The sequence below is a fragment of the Candoia aspera genome, chromosome 6 (assembly GCF_035149785.1).
Source record: "Candoia aspera isolate rCanAsp1 chromosome 6, rCanAsp1.hap2, whole genome shotgun sequence".
NCBI classification, from domain to species: domain Eukaryota; kingdom Metazoa; phylum Chordata; class Lepidosauria; order Squamata; family Boidae; genus Candoia; species Candoia aspera.
The window spans coordinates 45,410,577-45,431,373 of NC_086158.1; the positions used below are offsets into that span (position 1 = coordinate 45,410,577).

Genomic DNA, 20,797 nt, shown 5'->3' on the forward strand with positions numbered 1-20,797 from the left:
TAAGTGGAGTGATTTGCAGCATGTCAGCTTTCCCCTTTTTCCTTCATTTTCATCTATGAGTACATTGGCTCTCATAGCATCAGGCTACTTATCCTGCCCAGCATCTCTCTTTTCATATGCAATTTTTCCATCTGCACATATTACTCTATACAGTACATTCTTTTTAAACCAGAGAGGTACACTGCAAAATCAGAGAAATGTGATAACTGAGGAATAATGTTGTTGTGGTTCACATATCACTTTGGGAAATGCAAATGATACATCTGTCTTTCCCATACCTAGTCCAGATATGTTGAAAATTTAGCGGGTATAGGAGGAAATTGAGAAAATATACTACACCAGCATAATTGTTCCATCCCAATAGCCTCTTTATAACCTTTGAGAAAATGAGGTATTTCATTAGCACTTATTCTTTATTTATCTTGAATCTTCCTTCAAAGTTAGACTGAGATTGCTCCAGGCACTATCTTACGAATGTATGTATAGGATTTCCGCAGAGTGACACTCCCATGATGTGAGACCCCACGAGGGAGGATGCATTCTTCTGTCAGTTTCTGGGTCTCTGCATCCCAACACAGCACTGTGGCGATGACATCATTCTTCTCATCCCGTCCCCCAGTAATGAACAGTTTGTTGTTGCAAGGAGCAATCCCACAACTAGCACGTTCATGACTTAACTGAGTCACAAGGCACCATGTATCTTTGAGAGGGCTGTAAGAGTAGACTGCTCTCATTGCCCCACCTGGAAAGGGAAGATAGCATATTATGCTTTTCAACAAGTGACTGGTTCTTAAATACATAAAGTGAAACCTCAGTTTAACAGACTCCTATTAGTGGACTTTGGATGCAACAGACCAAATTTCTGTCTAGATATCCCCCCAAAATAACAGACAAGCCCACTGGATCTGAAGCAGACAATCTAGATGAGGCAGTTAAATTTATGTTAATTTTATGGCATTTATTATGATTTTCATCATTTGTGAAATGACATCATTTTGTAAACTATGTAAATCCACTACAAATGATATAATTTGTGGTTTAATTGACATTTGGGAGTAATGGGCATTCCCTTTGCCCAACTGGCCCATTAAATTCAGGCTTGATTACACTAAGCTTCAGAACAATGTATTTATGTCAGAGTCAGGTTTCTTCTCCCCACAACAGAACAATATTCTGAAAAAAATGGACAACCAAAATCTACTGTGAGACTAGGGTGAAGCTGCCATAACCTAAAGTAAGCAGAGAGGACAAAAGCCAGGAATATGGGGAGGTAAATAAGAAGGAAACAACTTGTTAAGGAATCAAATGGCATCTGAAGCAGACAAAGACTTGTGAATCAACAAAGCAAGGACTTTGGGGGACAAAAGGGGTCCTGAAGTTCGCCCACTGAGTTGTCCTGCACTCAGACTTGGGGCTTCAGTCCCTCTAGCTAGTGCCTGGCAGCTTAGTTGAGAAGGACGTGGGTAAGTGGGGATGAGTGTGTGTGTGAGAGAGAGAGAGAAAGAGCAAATGTACATTGTAACCAGTAAAATTTCACTGCTACTTTAAATTCATTGGGCCTCTGTGTACTCCTAAGAAGCTGCTGTGCCTCAGTGTTCCATTGAAAGTGATTTGCATGTGTGTTCCTAAGTATTTCCAAGCTGTTGATCAGGGATGTATGTCTTGTCTGCTCTAGCCACACCTTTCTGGAAAACCCAGGCAGAAAGCAAGGGAGGCTTTTAAGATCCATGTGCCTCAACAGGCTGTGAGTGAGTGACCATAAGCACATATGTAACATACACCAGGGTTTATGATTACAATGCATACTGACTCCAGGATGTCTATTACTTCACTCTACATCCTGGAAGCTATAAGGTGGAATTCAAAAAGTTCTTGTCATCTTTTATACAGGATATTAACCACTGAGAGTTGTTTTGATTGTGGTGAGATTAAAATCAATTCAAATCAAATCAAAATGTTATCTAGAAGCATATTAAATACACTACAAAGGTTTTTTGGCCATTTCCTACTAGACTGTACTTCAAAAAATTCCTTGTCTGTGAGTTTGTGAAAATACGTGTGGAATTATTGTCAAAGGAGCTTGGCCTATACATACAAAGTGGGGGGAGGGAGGAACATGCATATCACACATGACATCACTGAAAAAAGCAAAATATAACTCTATTTCCTTACATTAAAAAGTTCATCTAAAAACATTGGCATTCATATATACACCCATTCTGGACATTCACTGTAATACATATATAAGCAAGCATCATACTAACTATTATATCACTTCTAGATGATTTCAGTAATACCACCATATTCATTTTCCTGTAGGAGTACCTACTAATAATCAATACCTGTCATGACCCCGTTGCAAGGCACAAAGAGCCTCACAACGTGGATCATGATCATTAAGGAGGAAGGAGATAATTAAAACAGTGCTTAATCCAAGCACCCAAAGCACCCACACCCATGGACTCATATACAGCTGAAAAGAAGGGCTTCAGATAAGCAGCGATAAGCCGCATCTGGTGCCCTGGAGGACACACCGGAACCAAGAGGACAAGGAAAGACACCGGGAAAACGCCCACACAGCCATCAAGGAGCCCATCAAGAGGGATTGGGGACAATGAAGGGTGGAGGAGCACGGGACCCCGCAAGAGGGTATAAACAGGGCGCCTCACCACCGCACCCCCATTCCCATTTTTCGTTCTGTCAGCCACCATTCCAATAAACCGGAAATCCTTAATACCTATTGAGTCCGTGCCTTATTGCGAAGCGAGACTGACCCTGACAATACCCTTAATTAGTAGTGTATCACCCTTAGTAATTTTATTATAATATGCCAGCTATCATTAAAATTCATGCCCTTTATATCTCTGGAAGCATCTATATTATCTAATTAAAAAGAATATCACAGGGGATATTCCTATATCCTTATGTGGTATTTGTGCAGTAAAGAAAAGAAGTATAATTATAAAAAGTGTACTGAGGTAATGAAAATATGCAAAATTCCTAAACATGTTAAAACAGCTGTTGAACCTACCTACAACATAGATGTGGTCATGAAATGTTGTAGCATTGACACACTTTGCTTCAACAGGCATAGGTGTTTTTAAGCACCAGTTGTTTGTTGTTGGATCATAGCATTGTATTTTGTCAGTAGCCAACTTCCCGTTGGGTCCTCCTCCAATCACATAGAGCTTCTTTTTGTAACTGGCTGCTCCAAATGAGCTCACACTGATCATGAGAGGAGCTGCCTTTATTAAAGTCAAACAAATAAAATAGTTTAGGAATAAGCTGAAAATTACTCTTGATTTTATGTGCATATTAGGAAGATGGAATGAACAATTGAGTAGAAGCCTGAAGTAAGAACATACTGGTTGACTAGGAAGAAGAATATTACAATAATAGAGGGAATTAAATGTTGGTTCAAAACTTTTGTGAGTCAGAAGAAAATAATGCTGAAATAGTTGTAGTGTTCATGGGTAAAGAGTCAAAACTTGATAGCACAGTTGTATTTGAAAGAAAGAAGGAAAGAAGAGAGTCAGATATGAACCTGTGGAATAAAGCGATAGAGATTCAAATCTGTGCTTGCCAATGGAGTGACTGGGTGGCTTTGGGCTAATCACTATCTCTGAACCCAAGTCTTTCACAGGAATAAAACAAGGTACATCACTATGTGTACCATCTTGAGCTCCCCCGAAAAAGGTGGGACGTAAACAAATGACTGAATCATAAAAGGAAAGATTAGTTGTTACACTTGAATGAGGAGAAAAGTGAAAAAGACTGCTCAACTCAGAGAATAAAGAGTGGATTCTGTTTTATCCAGTATGTTTATCATTTCACTTTTATATCCAGGCCTTTCTTTAAGGAGCATGGGACAGTGTACACTAGGTTATCCCATTTTATGCTATTAATAAGCCAATGAGGTAAGGTGAAAATAGTGGATGGTTGAAAGGATCCAATGATCAATGTGGATCTTATCTGAATTAGAGGCCTCACTATTACTAAGGCTGGGTGGTACTTTGGATTCAGTTCCAAAAAACTGCTTCAGAGCACATGAAAATATAAACATTAACACTTTTCTACAATTCTTTAAAACAGACACAGCTTTTCCCAGGATCATTTGGAATTGGAAAAGACCATCCACTTGAAGAGTTGGATGCTTTAAAAAGTAGGATAATATTTTCGTGCCCCCACACACTCTGAAAAACCTTTTTAATATTGAATCCAAAGCATTACAAAGCCATACTATACACTAGAAGAAAACTTTCATATATACCAAATGAAGCTTTCTTTCCAGTAGAAAAAACAAAGGTTGGTATTTTGACCAGAACTGGATCTACAGCAGAAAGCAAAGGATTAAAGCCTCCTCTTTTAGCACCAGAATCGTGATTCAAATCACCTATCTCACAGCTATTATTTATATTTTTACAGAAAACAGTCACAGATTGCTAATCTCATGAATGGTATCATGCTTAATTTAGCTAAAAGAGAGACAACAGACCAATATTATTGTAATAGTTAGCATAACAAGTATTATTATTAATTCAACAGAGTTAGTTGAACTAATTCCACAGGAGTGAATTATATTGCAAAGCATAATAAGTAAGTCTGCATGTGGGCAGAAGGAATCTAACAGAATTATAGAAAATATTTCTTACATAGAATGGAAATAATGTTTTTAAAAGAGAGAACAATAAGGTTTTGCTCATAAATGGAAAATGAGTTTCTTAGGAAACATGTAGCTAGATGTACATGTTTTTTTGTTTTAATTTAGACCTATGGAAATTGGCAAGTGAAGTAAAATATGAGTATACACGCACTGCTGTTTTTGCATTCTCAGTTCTGTGAATTCATACTCATGTAAAAGAGTAGGAAACAGGAATTGAGAGTAATAGTACAATATTACAAGGAACACTGTCTATGAGCTGTGCTTTGCTCTAACCTGTGCATCTGAAAACAGCCTGGGATTTCTGATCTGCTATGAGCAACAGCCAGAAGATCTTCACCTGCAAGTGCTGCTACATGTGGTGTGAAAACAGACGTGCTAAGTTTTGCATGTCTCTCTTGCATAATGTATATTCATACTGCACAGCTGATAACGGAGGACAGAATAAATGCTATTTTAATACTCAATGCATCTGCCGGCTAGTTCTACACTGCATTATAGATGCAGATTTTTTTTAAAAAAGCATTTCTGTTTTTTTGTGTGAAAACACTATTCATCTATTCACTTACATTAGATAGCAACATTGTGTTATTTTGGTCCTGTTTTCTGTTTCAGTAATACTGAAAGTACATCAGTACTTTACCTCAGACCAACAGTTGTGAAAGGAATCATAAATCTCCACACTGTTAAGTCTTTGTACACCATCGAAACCACCAAGCACATACACTTTGCCACCCAAAACAGCCATTTTGTGCCTCCATCTTCCAACATTCAAATATTCAATTTGGATCCATTTGTTGATGGATGAATTATACTTCCAGACTTCATGCTGTGTTTCTTTTCCTCCTGCAGCAAATGAAAATCAAATTCCATTTTTTTCCAAGAACCAGAATATATTCTCAACAACACTTTTTGTCACATACTCTCATTAGAATCTCGACAATTATGCTGTTGTTTGTTTTTGTTGTTTACTAATACTTTAGTCCTCATTGCTTAAGAGATAAACAGAACTAATCTCAAAAAGTTCTGAAGCTTTTTTTTATTGTCAGAAGTCTAAATACATCATTATGTTGCTAACTGGAGTAAAACTATAGCTTACTTGAAAACTGGAAGCCTTGTTTGTTTATTTTGTTAGTTTATACCCTGTCTTTTCTTCAGGAGCCCAAATATACATAGCACTCCCTCATCCAATATTTTTTTCCACAACAAAGTATCTTTCTCTGGGCTAAGAGTATGACTAAAAGTTGCTCAGTAAAAGTTCATAGTTGAGAGTGGACTTAAACCTGAGTCCCTCCAATGCCAGTCTGCCATATTCTTTTCATGGCTGTTCCTAGACATAGACAATCTTTTTGCACCACGATGCTGCACTTACCTATTTAAATATTCTTCCAGCATCTGAAGGAAGCAGGTGTGGCATAGATGTGGTGACATCACCAGGGAGGGCAGAATATATTGGTTCTTATTTTTGATCAGGGAGAGGATTTGGGGGTTTAAGATACTAAATAGATGCATCTATTTTGCTCTTAAACTTCACAAAAAATTGGGGCTAGGAAATCATATGTGGCTGATGACCCACACGTTCTCCATCCCTGGCTATCACCTCAACAATATATACTGTATAAGAAGCAAACGACTTGTTATATACTATTTATATTTGTATCAGTTTATCTATTATGCTATGTAGTGCTTTGGATCTTATTTCCAAAAGGTACTTAGGACTAATGGGAGCACAAATGTAGTCCCTGTAGACATCAGCTTAAAAATGGACAAGTGAGACATTTGCACTCTTGCACATGCTGAAGCACCTTTTGGAGATCAAATCCAAAGTGCTGCACAGTCCTGCTATCTTAATTCCTTCCTTCCTTCCTTCCTTCCTTCCTTCCTTCCTTCCTTCCTTCCTTCCTTCCTTCCTTCCTTCCTTCCTTCCTTCCTTCCTTTGGCATAAACAAAGTAAAGGCAGGAAAGGCAGTGCCTATGCCCCATAGGCACAGGGCACCCAACTAGACTCCTTGCTGTTCACTCTTCATCCCACATTTTTAACAAACCTGAATAAGGGGCCCTAATAGGAGCTGTAGCAAAGAAGGGAGGGAAGGAGGAAAGATTTGGTACCAATGCTGCTACAACATCTCTTCTACAGCTGCTCCAGATCAACCTTGCCTCAACAGCAGCACTGCCACAAGCAGGTGTGCAAGTTGTACACTGCACAAAAGCGCCATGACACAGGGGGTGCCAAATGATGGGAATGGTAGTAGCCCAGTGCCACATTACAGGGTACCATGTTTGGGGAAGAACCCATCCAGTTACTATTCCACGCACCTGCACATACACTGTAGAAGAAAAGGTAGAATGAAGCACCTGGATGCTGCAGCTGCCACATGATGTGACTTGATGCTCTGGCAGCAAAAAACATTTGCATAAAGGCACCTTACAGATCAGCAGCAGTCCTGCTCAACGTTATGGTTTTTTCTGAAAGTAAAGCCTTTGGAACCTCTGATAGCTTCCCCAGAGATGCTGCCCTGGGAAAGGGGATCAGAGAGCTCAGCTTACACCCCTGCTTGCTTGCTTGCTTGCTTGCTTGCTTGCTTGCTTGCTTGCTTGCTTGCAAACCCACTACTTACCTCTGTAACTATTCTTTCCAGAAGAAGGAGGGGAAGAGGAAGAAGAAGAAGCTTTTTTATTCCTTACCTGATATGTAGACTTCATTTCCTAATGTAACACAAGCAAACTCCACCCATTTTTTATTTTCACTTTCTAACTCTTGTTCTGAGTTTGGCAGTTTTGCCACTTCCAGACGACTGCGTCTCAAAGGATCAAGGCAAGTTACTTCTGATACAAATTTTTCATCCTTTGTGCAACCACCTATGATCATAAAGACCTCAGACTGGAATTCATGCATTCTGGGCTTTGTTCTTCCTGAAATTATCTAAACAAAAGCAAAATTAACCAGGTCTGTATCGTTATTATAAAAATATACCAACCAACAACCACCTTCCCCACCTATAAATGTGTATTTAGGTAATGGATGCACAACTTCGTAGGGACTAGGAGTCACATTTGATTCTGAGATCAAATGTGGCTGAACTCCATACAGGCATACCTCAAAGGTATTGCAGGTTCCGTTCCAGACAACTGCAATAAAGCAAATATTGCAGTAAAGCAAGTCACACAAATGTTTTGGTTTCCCAGTGCATATAAAAGTTATGTTTATACTATACTGTAGTCTATTAAGTGTGCAATAGCATTATGTTTTAAAAAATGTACATACCTTAATTAAAAATATTTTATTGCTAAAAAATGCTAATCTGTTGGAAAAATGGCACCAATAGACTTGCTCAACCCAGGTTTGCTACAAACCTTCAATTTGTAAAAAACCACAATATCCAGGAAACACAATAAAGTGAAATGTCATAAAATGAGGCATGCCTATCACAGGGTGCAGCCATGACAAAAACTAAATTTAATTTACTTACAATTTCCCCTTTATGATGTACAATAATTATAATTCTATAACAATTTTTGAAGAAGCTCTGGGGGCCACAACAAAGCCTTTAGGGAGATGCATGTAATCCTGAGCCCTTAGACTGGCACCATTATCCCAGGCTTTAAAAAACATCATACATCAGAGAGGTGATATGGAGTTCACTCATACCTATAATTAATAACAGATTTTCAGGTAGAAACATAAATAATACCAAAAAAAAATTCGTGTGACAATTTAAGAACAGATTATTATGGGCTATTACACAGTTATAGGGGGAAATATTAAAATGTGGGGCCACAAAAGCTTATGCCACAAAAGTATTTTTGTGTTCCAGGAGCCACATGAGTTTTTAGAATATATCTCTGATTTAGAGCAAAAAGGTTGTTGAAAGCCATTCAGCCATTGTCCATGGAACAGATCAAAGTTCCATGAAGCAAGACACTCTCTCACCACAGAAAGTTGACTGCTGAATAACAGATCTGGACAATCTTTGTACTGTAGTTCCTTTAATATTATCAGATTTTCACTCACCTCATTTCCTGACAGATGGTACATTCTGGCTTCTTGAAGCAGAGGAAAGACATCAGGACACTGCCTGATGAGTGGATCTGCTTCAACAGTGTCTACAAAATACCAAGGGTCCAGAAGAGGCAAACGGACACTCTCAAGGACATACGGTAGGACTGGGAGCCTGTCGCCTATTTTGTAACGCACCCACTTCATAACTATCTGAAATACTTGAGCTTCTTCAGTAACACAGAGGTCATCACTCTTTAGCATGCCACACAGAATGTCCACAGGCAAGTCACAGACCTCCTCATAATTCAGTACTTGTGTAAAATTCTGGACAATATAATTCTCAACTTGTTGCTTCAGTTTATCAAGGGAATGAGCATCAGCCAGCCTGAGAATCCCAACACAGTTTTCTGGATGTAAGGCTTCTTTAAGGAAACTGGAACAAGCTTCTACCATGCGCAAAAACTAAAAGCACAAGAAAACAGTATTATACAGACCTATCTTCTTGCCTGTTCGTTTTACTGCTCTTGAAAAACCTTAAAAACATGAGGAACAACAGTGTTGGTTGGTGTGCAAAATGCCCAAATTCTAATCTTACAATTTCTACCCATTGTGTCTTGTTAGGAAGTTCAAGTGTGTATATGCTTCAGCTGATGCTAATGTTACTTATGTGATAGCAATTCATGGCTTGTAGCAATTCATGGTTGAAACATTTTCTTCTCACAGTTGACCTTGATACAGTACATATACAGTATCTATATAGTTTAAGGGGAAAAAACAGGCACAAAAGGGAATATCTATTACTATAAAGAGGGAAAGAATAGCCAGCAAGCAATAAAGCTTCACAATGAACATAGATGGTAAGTGGATGTACCAGTAGAAATGTAGCTTGAGTGAGGAGAGGGGTGAAAAGATCAGCAGCAGCAGCCAGGCAAGTCTTCACAACCATCTGGAAGCATGGAAGCAGAGTCCTATATCTAAGAATATAAGAAGAGCCCTGATGGATCAGGCCAAAAGCTCATTCTGTGTAAAACAATAGCCAATCAGATATATCCTAGAAATTTGCAAGTTGCATATGAGGGCAAGAGCCTTCCTTCACAGTTGTACCCTAAATGCAACTGATATGATGCCTTTGATTCTGGGGGTATTAGGGTAATATATTACCTCAAGAACTGTAAGATTTGCATGTCATCCTGCTAAATAGCAGACTATATTTTATATCCAGGGTTTTGCATTCAATGGCAATTGCTACTTTTCAACAAACATTTAACCTTTCATATGTTAGTGAATGCTCAGTAGAATGCCACAACAGACAAGATTTTCCCAGAAGCCATCTATGGCAGAGATGGGCAGAAGGTAGATTAAGATCCACTGACAGTCAGTCCTCTGGATGAGTAGAAGTAGATCAGCAGGGTTCTGACCTCCAGTTGTTTAATAAGGGCAACAATAAAATATATTATTGATATAGAAGATACTCTCTCCATTGTACTCCTGAAATTAAGAAATTGGGAGCAATTTATTTTAATTATTTCCCAAATAAATATTCTGCCAATAGACCTCAGTAATATTACTGAAATTCATATTTAAGGGATTAGAACAAATACTTAATAACCCTTAGTGCAGTAAGATTAATAATAATATAGTTTGAGATGAATGCTTTTATTAATTATCATTAAAATAATCAGTCCAAAAGTAATATTAATTCAGGAGTGTGATTTGTTTACATTATACTGACTTCATAACTCATTTGTTGCATAAGATCCAGGCAATTTTCCTAAAGAAGCAGCTGCATCAGTTTAAAGGGTATAACGTATGTTTCTTCTCTCAGATAACAGAGCTTCTGCAGTGTCCAGTGCAGTTTTGGTATGTGCTTGCTCAGCTGTAAAATGACTAGATATTGCTGTTGGATAAGATGACTGGGAATTTTGGAAACTGTGGCCCACCACATCAAGAGACCATCATGCTGGAGAACCTGTGCTGTGTCATGACCTCTAATACCAGAATGCAATGAAGGGTCTTATGAGAAAGTAGAGTCATATGAGACTCTAACCTCATAAGAAAACTGTACTTCTTATGAACATTACTCCTTTTTCAAAATAAATTTTGAAATTTATACATCCAGGCTTTAAAAAATTAGGGCAGAGGACAAACAACATAACAAGGCTGGACCATGTCGCCATCCATTCAATATTAACTGGATAAAAGCACATGGCTTAACACAACCATTTTGATACATTGTCAAAGTTACCAAATTATAGAATGAGAAAAAATGTTACCATGCCTGGACCATGCTGGCAAATAGTTTCTAAATATATGAATATTCTAAATATTCATCCACTCTAAAAGATATCAGCATCTGGAATCAGCCGGGTCATTAAGCTGAGTTATACGATCATGTCAGGTGTAAATGTTGGAAGACAGCGGTGGCAGCTCGCTGGCCATTTCTCAAAACCCTCTGCCAAATGTCCTCTGTTGAGGGACTAAGTTGTGTGTGTCAGTGTTTTGGCTACCCCAGATATCAGGAATGATACTATTTCCTAATAGTATTATTAGTATTTAATACTATTTAATACTATTAAATTTAGTATGTAATACTATTTAATGGTTTAGTAAATAGTATTAAATAGTATTAGTATTAAATAGTATTATTAAGATTCAACCATCAGTGCAATAAGGTGGCATACACAAGATGAGTCCAGTGCTGGTTCAAGTGATTTTGAAGTGTCTGAGCTAAAGATGATGCCTCTCCACATTTACAAAGCAACAATAGTGACAATTGAACCTTACAGGTGGTCCTCACTAAATGACCATTCATTTAGCGACTGTCCAGAGTTACAACAGCGCTGGAAAAAAATCAACTTACGACCATTCCTCTTACTTATGACCATTGCAGCGTCCCCGCAGTCACATGATCAGGATTCAGGCATTTGGTAACTATTGCACATTTATGATGGCTGCAGCATCCTGTGGTCACATGATCACCATTTTTGACCTTCCCAGTTGGCTTCCAATAAGCAAAATCAATAGGGAACCTTGTGATTTGCTTAATGACCATTTGATTTGGTTAACGACCACATGGTTCACCTAACAACCATGGTGATTCACTTAACAGCTTCTGCAAAAATGGTTGTAAAATCGGGTCCAGATTTGCTTAATGACCACATCGCTTAGCAACCTAAATTCCAGTCCCAATTGTGGTTGTTAAGCGAGGACTACCTTTATTTCAAAACTGGTAACAGTGGCCCATTAAAGGCAGAACTGTCTATCTTCCCACATCTCCCTGCTTCTCAGGATCTGTTTTTTGAAGCAACTGATTAATTCTGCTTAATAAGAAAAGTGCCATCTTGTCTTGTGCTTTAGGCATCAAAATGTGTTGGGCAAGTCCTGGTAATACCACATCAGCTTCTTCTTAATAGCTGATGAAACCCCAAAATAGTTTTTTGTTTGCTGTACATAAATTGGCTACAGCTAAAGCACAGCATGGTTTTAAAAAGTAATTAAAAGGAAAAGAGAGAAGTGAAAACCCAGAAACAGTTTAATAGGGTATGTAGATTTTTTAAATTATTCACAGCAGAATCTTGTGTTTCGAACCATGTCCTGTTGACACATTTAGGTTGCTTACAAAAACTGAAAATTAACAGACCTGGCTTATAAACCACTTGTTTCCTGTTTTTAGAAATAGGTGTGGGGAAATGGTTGGCTTAGTATTTCCAATGAAGCTTATTTAATCAGTAGTCCACCTGATGTTGCATGATTTGTCATATTAGATATATTTCCCAGACAAATAATAATAATTTTAGCCATACTATTACTTAATGAGATAAGAATTACAGATAGTTGTTCTGTTCAATTCTGCAAAAGAGAAACTACTGATGCACTTTCCCCCTTTGTGAGGTAGGAAACTTACGAACTCTGAAGTAGACACTCTAAAGGAGGCTTGCTGTCTGAAAATAAGTAAAAGTGTAAATGCCTTTCCCAAAGTGGCTCTCCAAAAGAGAGAAATCTGTAGCCTTGGCTCTTGCACGAAGTTATCTTGCTTCGTTTTGCATCATTGCCTCATTCACTGTTCCCATAAAAATGTTATATGTGTCCCCTGGCTACCAGAAGGGTGCCATCATATGTACTAATACAAAGTCTCTACCAGGGCCCCCATCTTAATTTTGCTAGTTTTGTATATTGAAGGCCAAAACAGAGTTTATTCATTTTTACTCTTGGATTTATATCTTCCTTTCCTCCAGGAGCTCAAGGTAGTACATACAGCACTCTTTCCTCCAATTTTCCTCACAACAAGCCTGTGAGGTTGAGCTGAGAGAGTATGACTGACCCAAAATCACTCATGAGTTTCCCTGACTGAGACTTCAATGACAGGACTTCAGTTAACAGAACTTCCTGTCAGGGCACCTTGAAAAGGTAATACTAGGGATCTAATGCTTGACCCCTGGCTCATTGATCTATAAGCCCACATCTACCACTTATAATCTATATTCAGAGCTTTGGAGGAGGTTGCCATCAGTATGCTGATAACATCCAGCTGTTCTGTTCAGTACCATACTAACTCCATGGCATAATCAGTGCCCTTGAACATGCCTAAGCTTGATAATAGGCTGGATGGGAGAGAAGAACTGAAATTCAATCCAGACAAGGCAGAGGTGCTGTTGGGAAAGAAAAAGCTGGATACTGGAATTAAGGTGCTGTTGGCTCTGGATGGGGTTATGCAAATAGGCTTTGTTATTTGTGGTCTCATTATCTGCTGTTTCATGTATTCACCATTAATAAATATGGAGAGAACTTGTATTTATATCTCTTTTACCTATAAACAGTTTCAGTTGTTTTGGCGCAAAGTTCTGTTCTGTCCCACATTTTGAATATGCACAACTCACATCCAGACTCCATCCCACAATTTCCTAGCAATCCTAGCAATTTGTAGCATTCTGGCCTTATATGGTTATCTTCTCCCTGCATGTTACTTCCTCCATAGTAAAAATAAGCTAGAAAATATACAGTGGGAAAGTGGGAAATCTGCAGTGAGAGATACAGTATCCTTATTTCTGCTTTTCCTTACAATACTATTTCTGGTAATTTCAAGAAGGGGTTTTTGGGGTTTTTTCAAAAGTTCTGGAAACTACACACACACACACACAGACGCACACACACCAATTCACATAGGCTCATGGGCTCATTATCCACAATTTCTTTACCCATAGTTATATGCTGGAACATAACATGCAAATAAAGAGGTCTACCTCCATCCTCCAGAAGAAGCAGCTTCATAATTTAGAAATGTTTCTTGATCCACCGCTATCACTAGATTTGCAGGTATGGTGAGGGTTGGTCCACCCAGTTATGGCTAGTGAGTTTATTGTGACCCTTCCTCAGTAATCCAGACTTAGCAACATTTATTTACACTTTGGTTGCAACCTGTAACATCATTGCAGTGCCCTTGAAATCCTTCCAGAAACTGCAATTGATACACAATGCAACAGCTAAGCTGCTGACCAATGCAAAGAAGGTATAGGAATCACACAATTCCTGTATTGAAAGATCTACACTGGCTATCAGTTGCCTACCAGGTACATTTCAAAGTATTGGTACTGGTCTTTAAAGCCCCAAAGGGCTTAGGGCAGAACTGTCTCTCTCACTATGAACTTGCCCAGCTACTTAAATAACATGAGGGGCCTTTTTGAAGATACCCCCCATTACAGAAAGCTGGTCTATCTGGTCTGCATGAGACTTTTCCTATATGATCCCAGGCTGTAAACTGAGCTCCTCGGGGAAATTCCACAGCTTGGGGACTACACAATAGAAGGCCCTTCCTCTCCCCACCCCGCAGGGGATCTCCTTGGTTTTTACTCTCTGACATGGTGAGAGACAGTGTGACGTTAAGGTGTTGGACTAGGAGCTGGAAGATTCAGATTTAAGTCCAGCCTCAGACACAAAAGTTCACTGGGTGTTTTGGGGTCAATTACTTTGCCTTAGCTTAACTTACTGCATAATGTAATTGTTATGGGGCAAATAGGTCTTCTACTATATTTAGATTTAAGCACATACCAAATAATAATAATAATAATAATAATAATAATAATAATCCCAGTATTTGAGAAGTTGGTAAAAACATTTCTCTTCTACCAGGCTTTTGTTAATTTATTTTAATGTAATGTTTGTTTTACCAGGATGTTAATTGTATTAATGCTGTTTTAGTTTAAAGTTTATATTTTTGCTGTTGCAAACTGCCTTGACTGTCAGATGGATAAAAAGGCAGGATATAAATACCATAAAGGAGATCTCCTGCCTAGCAGTTGTGACCATTTTGCTCAGCATTTTGCTGTCCAAGTTGCTCAGATCTGCCCAAGAAGTGACTCTTCCTAGGCATCATTAGACTGTGATCTAGGATGCTTTTTGGCCTGTGGACCAGAGTTTAGAATGCTTTCTGGTATGACCTTGCCACTTGTGGGCTTGATGCATGCTCTGACCTACAGCCATGATGTGTGTGACAGCTTGGATGAAGGAGATAACCAAGCTTCAGGAGAATGAAATGCTGGCAGCCTTGAATGAGGCTGTCATGAACCCTGTCTTTAGAATCCTCCTCCTCCAATGCAGTGGGGTTTGATTATGAAGCAGATATTAGGGACTCAGCTGTAGAGCACCGTACAGAAAGTGGATTACCAGTCCAAGGCTTGGGCATTGGTCTCTCTAGTGGATGACATCCGTCAGGACCTAAATGGGAATCACGCACTCCTCTTGGTCCTCTTGGGCCTTTTGGCAGCTTTTGATACCATCAACCATGGTATTCTCCTAGAATGTCTAAAAGGGTGGGATTGGGGCACTGTCCTGCAGTAGTTCTGTTTCTATCTCAGTGGGTAGTTCCAATCAATAACAGAGGTACACCCATTGGCCTCTTTCTTGTGGGGTGCCATAAGTCCTAAATTTTATTATCAGCTATGTGTTATTATATATTGTTATTACTGGTTGTTTTTCAGTGTTTGTCATGTGACTTTGTATTATGTTATTATTAGGGTAAAGAGTTATTTAACGTTACAATGGACATTTTATTGTATATAGAAGTCCAACAGATTTGGTGGCTCAAAGGAAGAAAGAAAGAAAGATCTTAAAAATAGATAGAACAACCAGTGGAGTCAACAGTTTTATTGTAACATTTAGATTACTTAAAACATAACTCAAAAATTTTATCTTCTTGTACAGTACATTTGTAAGATTTGCAAAAAGGTAATACAGGTAGTCCTCATTTAGCGACTGCCTCATTTAGCGACCATTCAAGTTATAACAGTAATGACTACCAGTCCTTGCATTTATAACTTTCACAGGTCTGTAAATCAAAGGAAAGCTGAAGTAAGATTGTAAGCACAGTCGTGGTTTCACTTAGCAACCACTTCACTTAATGACCACATTGCCAGTCCCAGTTGTGGTCGCTAGACGAGGACTACCTGTATAGAAATATTTATAAAGAATGTAAAGTAAACAGCTGTTAATTGGCAATGCTTATAAAGGCTATGAATTAAATGTAGCAGTTAAATAAAATTGACTCATACAGTAGCTTACTCTTACATATTTTCCATTCACTACAAGCATTTACTAACCTGAAAAAGACTGGCAGCTTCAAGGACTTTCTGCACATTTTCCTTGGTAATCAGCACTTTGCTGGTATATGTATAGTCCAAAAGAATCTGCATTGTTTCTGCATCAACTCCCTTAATAACTATTTTTTCTTCATACTTCTCTTTTAAGTCATTGCAAAACATTGCCCTGAAGGGGGAAAAAGAGACAATTTCAGTAAATCTAGAAAATCCAGTCAGTCTGCAAAAAGTTCTGGAAATAAGAGTGCAATGCCACTTAAATTATTTCATTTATTATGCCAGAGCAGGAGATCAGTATTGCAGCACAACACAGGAAATTTTGATTTCAGTGTGACCAAACAAATATTCCAATATTACACCAAAGCAGTGGGACATTAATACCTCAGAGCAAAGAGACTGTGCTTTCATTTTGATTGAACAAACACTTAATAGTTATTCCAGGACAGGGTGATTTTATTTTCATTTTGATAATGATTTTCCCAAAAGGGTATTGGGGAGGCATTATAATACCAGAGTAAGGAGGTTTTTCATTTTGGTTTGATCCAACACTTCATTACCACCACAGATGAAATAACATTTATGATATAAATGATATAATAATGAACAAGAGAATGAAACAAGGTTGTATTCTGGCCCCTACAGTATTTAATACTATATCGCTGTCAGTGATCTGGATCAACTTCAGGTTGATGGCCAATGCCCACTGTTAGGCAAAAGGAAAGATTGTGCTTTGTTGTATGCAGATGATGCTGTTCTTTCATGTACTAGATTGGGTTTGATATGCCTACTTGAGGCACTAGTTAAGTATTGCCAGGAAAATCAGTTACAAATCACCTATGATAAAACTAAAATGTTGGTTTCTGAAAAAAAAGTACAGATGGAAAATTCAAGATCATGAGATAACACAAATGGGGAATTTTAGTTATTTGGGCATTTTATTTAATCATGTTCTATCCTGGCATCATCACTGCAAGGCAATACTTCTGAAAGCAAAATCTACTATGATGGCCTTGTTTCAATATTTTTATTCGAAAGGAGGGAGATTTGTTCCTGCAGCAATCCAGGTTTTTAATGCAAAAAAATGCTTCTCAGATTCTATATGGAGCTCCAATTTGGGTTGCATCTGCCAACAATTACATATCCCAACTGCAGGTGAAATTTTTAAGACCTCTTTTAAGTGTTCCAAGTTGTGTTCCAAACTCTGTTATTCTCTGGAAACTGGACAATACCCTTTGAAAACAAAGGCTTGGCTAAGCCTATTAAGTTTTGGTGCAAATACATATTTTCAAAAACAAGGAAGGATTGCTTCATGAAATCTCAAATGAATTTTTTGTAAATACATGGTTTAAACAGATGACGCAAAAGATTAATCAGATTGGCATTGATCTTGATGATTTATTTTCTGGGGATATGACATCAGCATATCATTCTATTAAACAAAGCTTATGGGACAATTCAGTACAGGAATTAATGGCTAAAGCCAAAGTTCCATGTTCACTGCAACTTTTGGAATTAATTACAGATATACTTTTCAGCTCCCTATATATTTTAATAGTTTATATTTAAGTAAATACAGAATAGTCTTTTCAAAACCCAGATTATATGTGTTGCCATCAAATACACTATATGGTAGATTTCAAAAAAATCCCCATCTCTCAAAGATTTTGTCTCTGTAATGGTATTGATCTTGAAATGGTGGATCGTATTGCATAGGAAAAGCCTTATGCAAGCGTCAAAAAGGAAAAGGAGATTGAAAATTTACAGGCTTTCCCAAATTAGGTATATACAGTACATATATTGTAATTTTTATCCCTTTCCTGGTGATGAATTTATCTCTGGGGTTTTTGTTGGTTGGTTGGTTGGTTGGTTTTACAGTTACAGTAGTAAAATTATTATCAGCACTACTAGTGCAAGTTTTATAATTTTAAAACCCACTATAATAAATATGCAGGCTACAAATCTCCAATCTACATTCACTGACAGGAATCAATTGACTGACCTTGTATTAGATGCTAAAAGTAATTATTCTCCTGTTAATAATATATATGTTTCTAACTATACATTCAGTGAAGTTCCTCTCAGAAAAAGTGCATTACATGCTGGATTTTTTCCTTTGCTTATTTTGTTTTTTTATAGAGAAAATGGCCCTTTGGATTTTGATGTTATAGAATCATCAAATGTTAGAGTTGAAAGTGCTCTTGGACATCAACTACGTACTCCAGTTCCTTGTTCTGTATAGGGAATAGCTTCACTTGTGGATAAGGCATAATATTTTTGACAAAACAAGCAAAAGGGGAACTCTGAAAATTCAATAAAATGCCAACTTATCTGACAAAATACAATGTTAGACCACACAAGGATGTGTAAAGTTATAAAACACAGATCCCAAGGAAGACTTATCCGGGACTGTCTGTAATATTTTCAGTTTTTCTTTTTTTAATTGAATCTCCCTGCTCCAAAAGGTAGATCAGAACTCAATCTACAAAAATAGATATCTGTTGCCCACACACATTTTATAATTTCTCAAAATAGCTTTTAAACTGTAGAACATGAATGAAAATAAGAACTGAGTATACTCATTCCTCCCTGCCTGATTATTTCTTGACTCCCATATGGAAACACTTTGCAAAAAAAATGTCATCCAAATTCCACATTAAAGAATCTACCATTCTTAGTTGATTTGCCTGGATCCTTGAAACATGGATGCTGTAATGTTCATAACGCTGACTATAAACTTCTTCTAGCATCACCCGAAATACAGACTTTTGGGAAGCATACAGAGTACCACTAGATTCAAATCAAGGATTTGAAAATTTAGCTTTATCATCCCATTTGCTAAATTGATGGGGGCTTTGCACAATCCAGTGAAGAGATCTTATTTTAAATATCTCCCTTACCTAAAATAATTGCTTGCTGCTGCAAGGACCACACGGTGGCACGAGAATTGCATGCTGCCAACACACAGGGTAACGTCTGTGAGAGAGTTTTCTAGACGGAGATTCTCCAAGCCATTCTGTAGAACCATGGATAAGCCTGTATCATTAAATTTAACCCTTTCATTGAGAGAAACTTCCACAAATTCTCCCATGTTCCTAGTACATTCATTTTCCAAAGGCAATATAGGCTGATCTTCCAAGTCCTTCTTCACCATGTCCCCCATGTTTGATCACCAGCAGCATATCATGCCATTGATACCGCACTTCAATTAAAGATAGTTTCTGAGCTTTAGACAAGTCACGCTGCAGAAGTAAGACGGATTTCCTGTGAGGGCCTCTCCACTTATCTACAGCTGTCACACTCACATAACAGGAAACCTTGCACTTTCTCATCCTGTTAACACAAACAAAGTCAGTTGTTTTCTAAATCTCAAGTAGTTTTCATATACATAAAGATTTTCAATTACCTTTGAATATGAGACTACAATTTATAGGGAATAGTATTAAAACTGTTTTGAAATCACTTTTTTTTGCAGCGTAATTTGGCTGAAATTCATATAAATATATTTGACCGATATAATAAAGGAATTGCCCAGATATATTAAGCCTTTTCAACACCAAACTTGAGCACATGTATAAGGAAATATACAGTGAAAATAAACTTCGTACCTACCAGTGTTTTAGATTCAAGTAACTGGAAATTGTATTGGCACGGAGATACAGTGTTTCTCATTAGTGTGTGAATGACAACAATATTCTATTCAGGATATCTATATATTATATCTATATATTATTTATTTTTATTTATTTATTTATTAATCCAATTTATATAGCCACCCATCTCACCAGAGGCAACTCTGGGCAGCATACAACAATCAGATAAAAACAGTAAATATAACAAGAGATAAAAATATAAAAACCTATAATAAATATCATGAAAAAAAGATGCAAACCCTAAATGAGGGAGGATGAAAATGGCCCCTCAACAATGGAGCCACCTAAGCAAGTCTCCAGTTCCTGGGAAGCCCCAAGCTGGATCACATAACCAGGTCTTGAGGGCCTTTCAGAATATCAAGAGGGATGGAGCAGTTGGGGGAAGGATATTCCATAAGGCAGGCACCACAGCAGAGAAGGCACATCTCCTGCGACCTACCAAATGCAGGTCCCCAGATGGTACCTGCAACATGCCTTCTCTGCAAGATCTGATGGGGCAGGCTGATGTAACCAGGGAGAGGCAGTCCCTCAAATAGCCTGGCCTCATGCCATGAAGGGCTTTAAAGGTCAGAACCAGCACCTTGAATTGGAAGAAGCAGACTGGCAACCAACGCAGCTTGTGGAGCAGAAGTGTGACATGTGCTGTTCTCAGAGCACACATAACTGCCCGCGCTGCTGCATTCTGTACCAGCTGAAGCTTCCGGATACTCTTCAAGGGCAGCCCCATGTAGAATACATTGCAGTAGTCCAGTCTGGAGGAGACTAGGGCATGAGTGACTGTAAATTTTAATATTAACTGTAATATTAACTTTTAAGAGAAGGTGATTAGCTACTAAAATTGTTTATACTTGTTGTGAGGAAGGGGGAAGTCATTTCTTTATATATTTCTTTTTCTTTA

General features: G+C 38.0%; 1 protein-coding gene across 2 annotated transcripts; it reads right to left on the reverse strand.

Annotated features, from left to right (window-relative positions):
* Positions 1–344: 344 nt before the first annotated feature.
* Positions 345–19,486, reverse strand: KLHL6 (kelch like family member 6). Of its 2 annotated transcripts, none has more exons than XM_063306952.1 (7): positions 19,147–19,486; positions 16,253–16,418; positions 8,673–9,122; positions 7,346–7,583; positions 5,304–5,506; positions 3,032–3,245; positions 345–742 (listed from the first exon to the last, which is right to left on the reverse strand). In XM_063306952.1, the coding sequence occupies exons 1-7, from the start codon at positions 19,407–19,409 to the stop codon at positions 441–443; spliced, it is 1,836 nt and encodes a 611-aa protein (XP_063163022.1). In that variant the 5' UTR covers positions 19,410–19,486; the 3' UTR covers positions 345–440. The 2 variants fall into 2 exon arrangements, with proteins under 2 accessions (XP_063163022.1, XP_063163023.1); XM_063306953.1 differs by having other exon boundaries at positions 616–1,173.
* Positions 19,487–20,797: the final 1,311 nt, after the last annotated feature.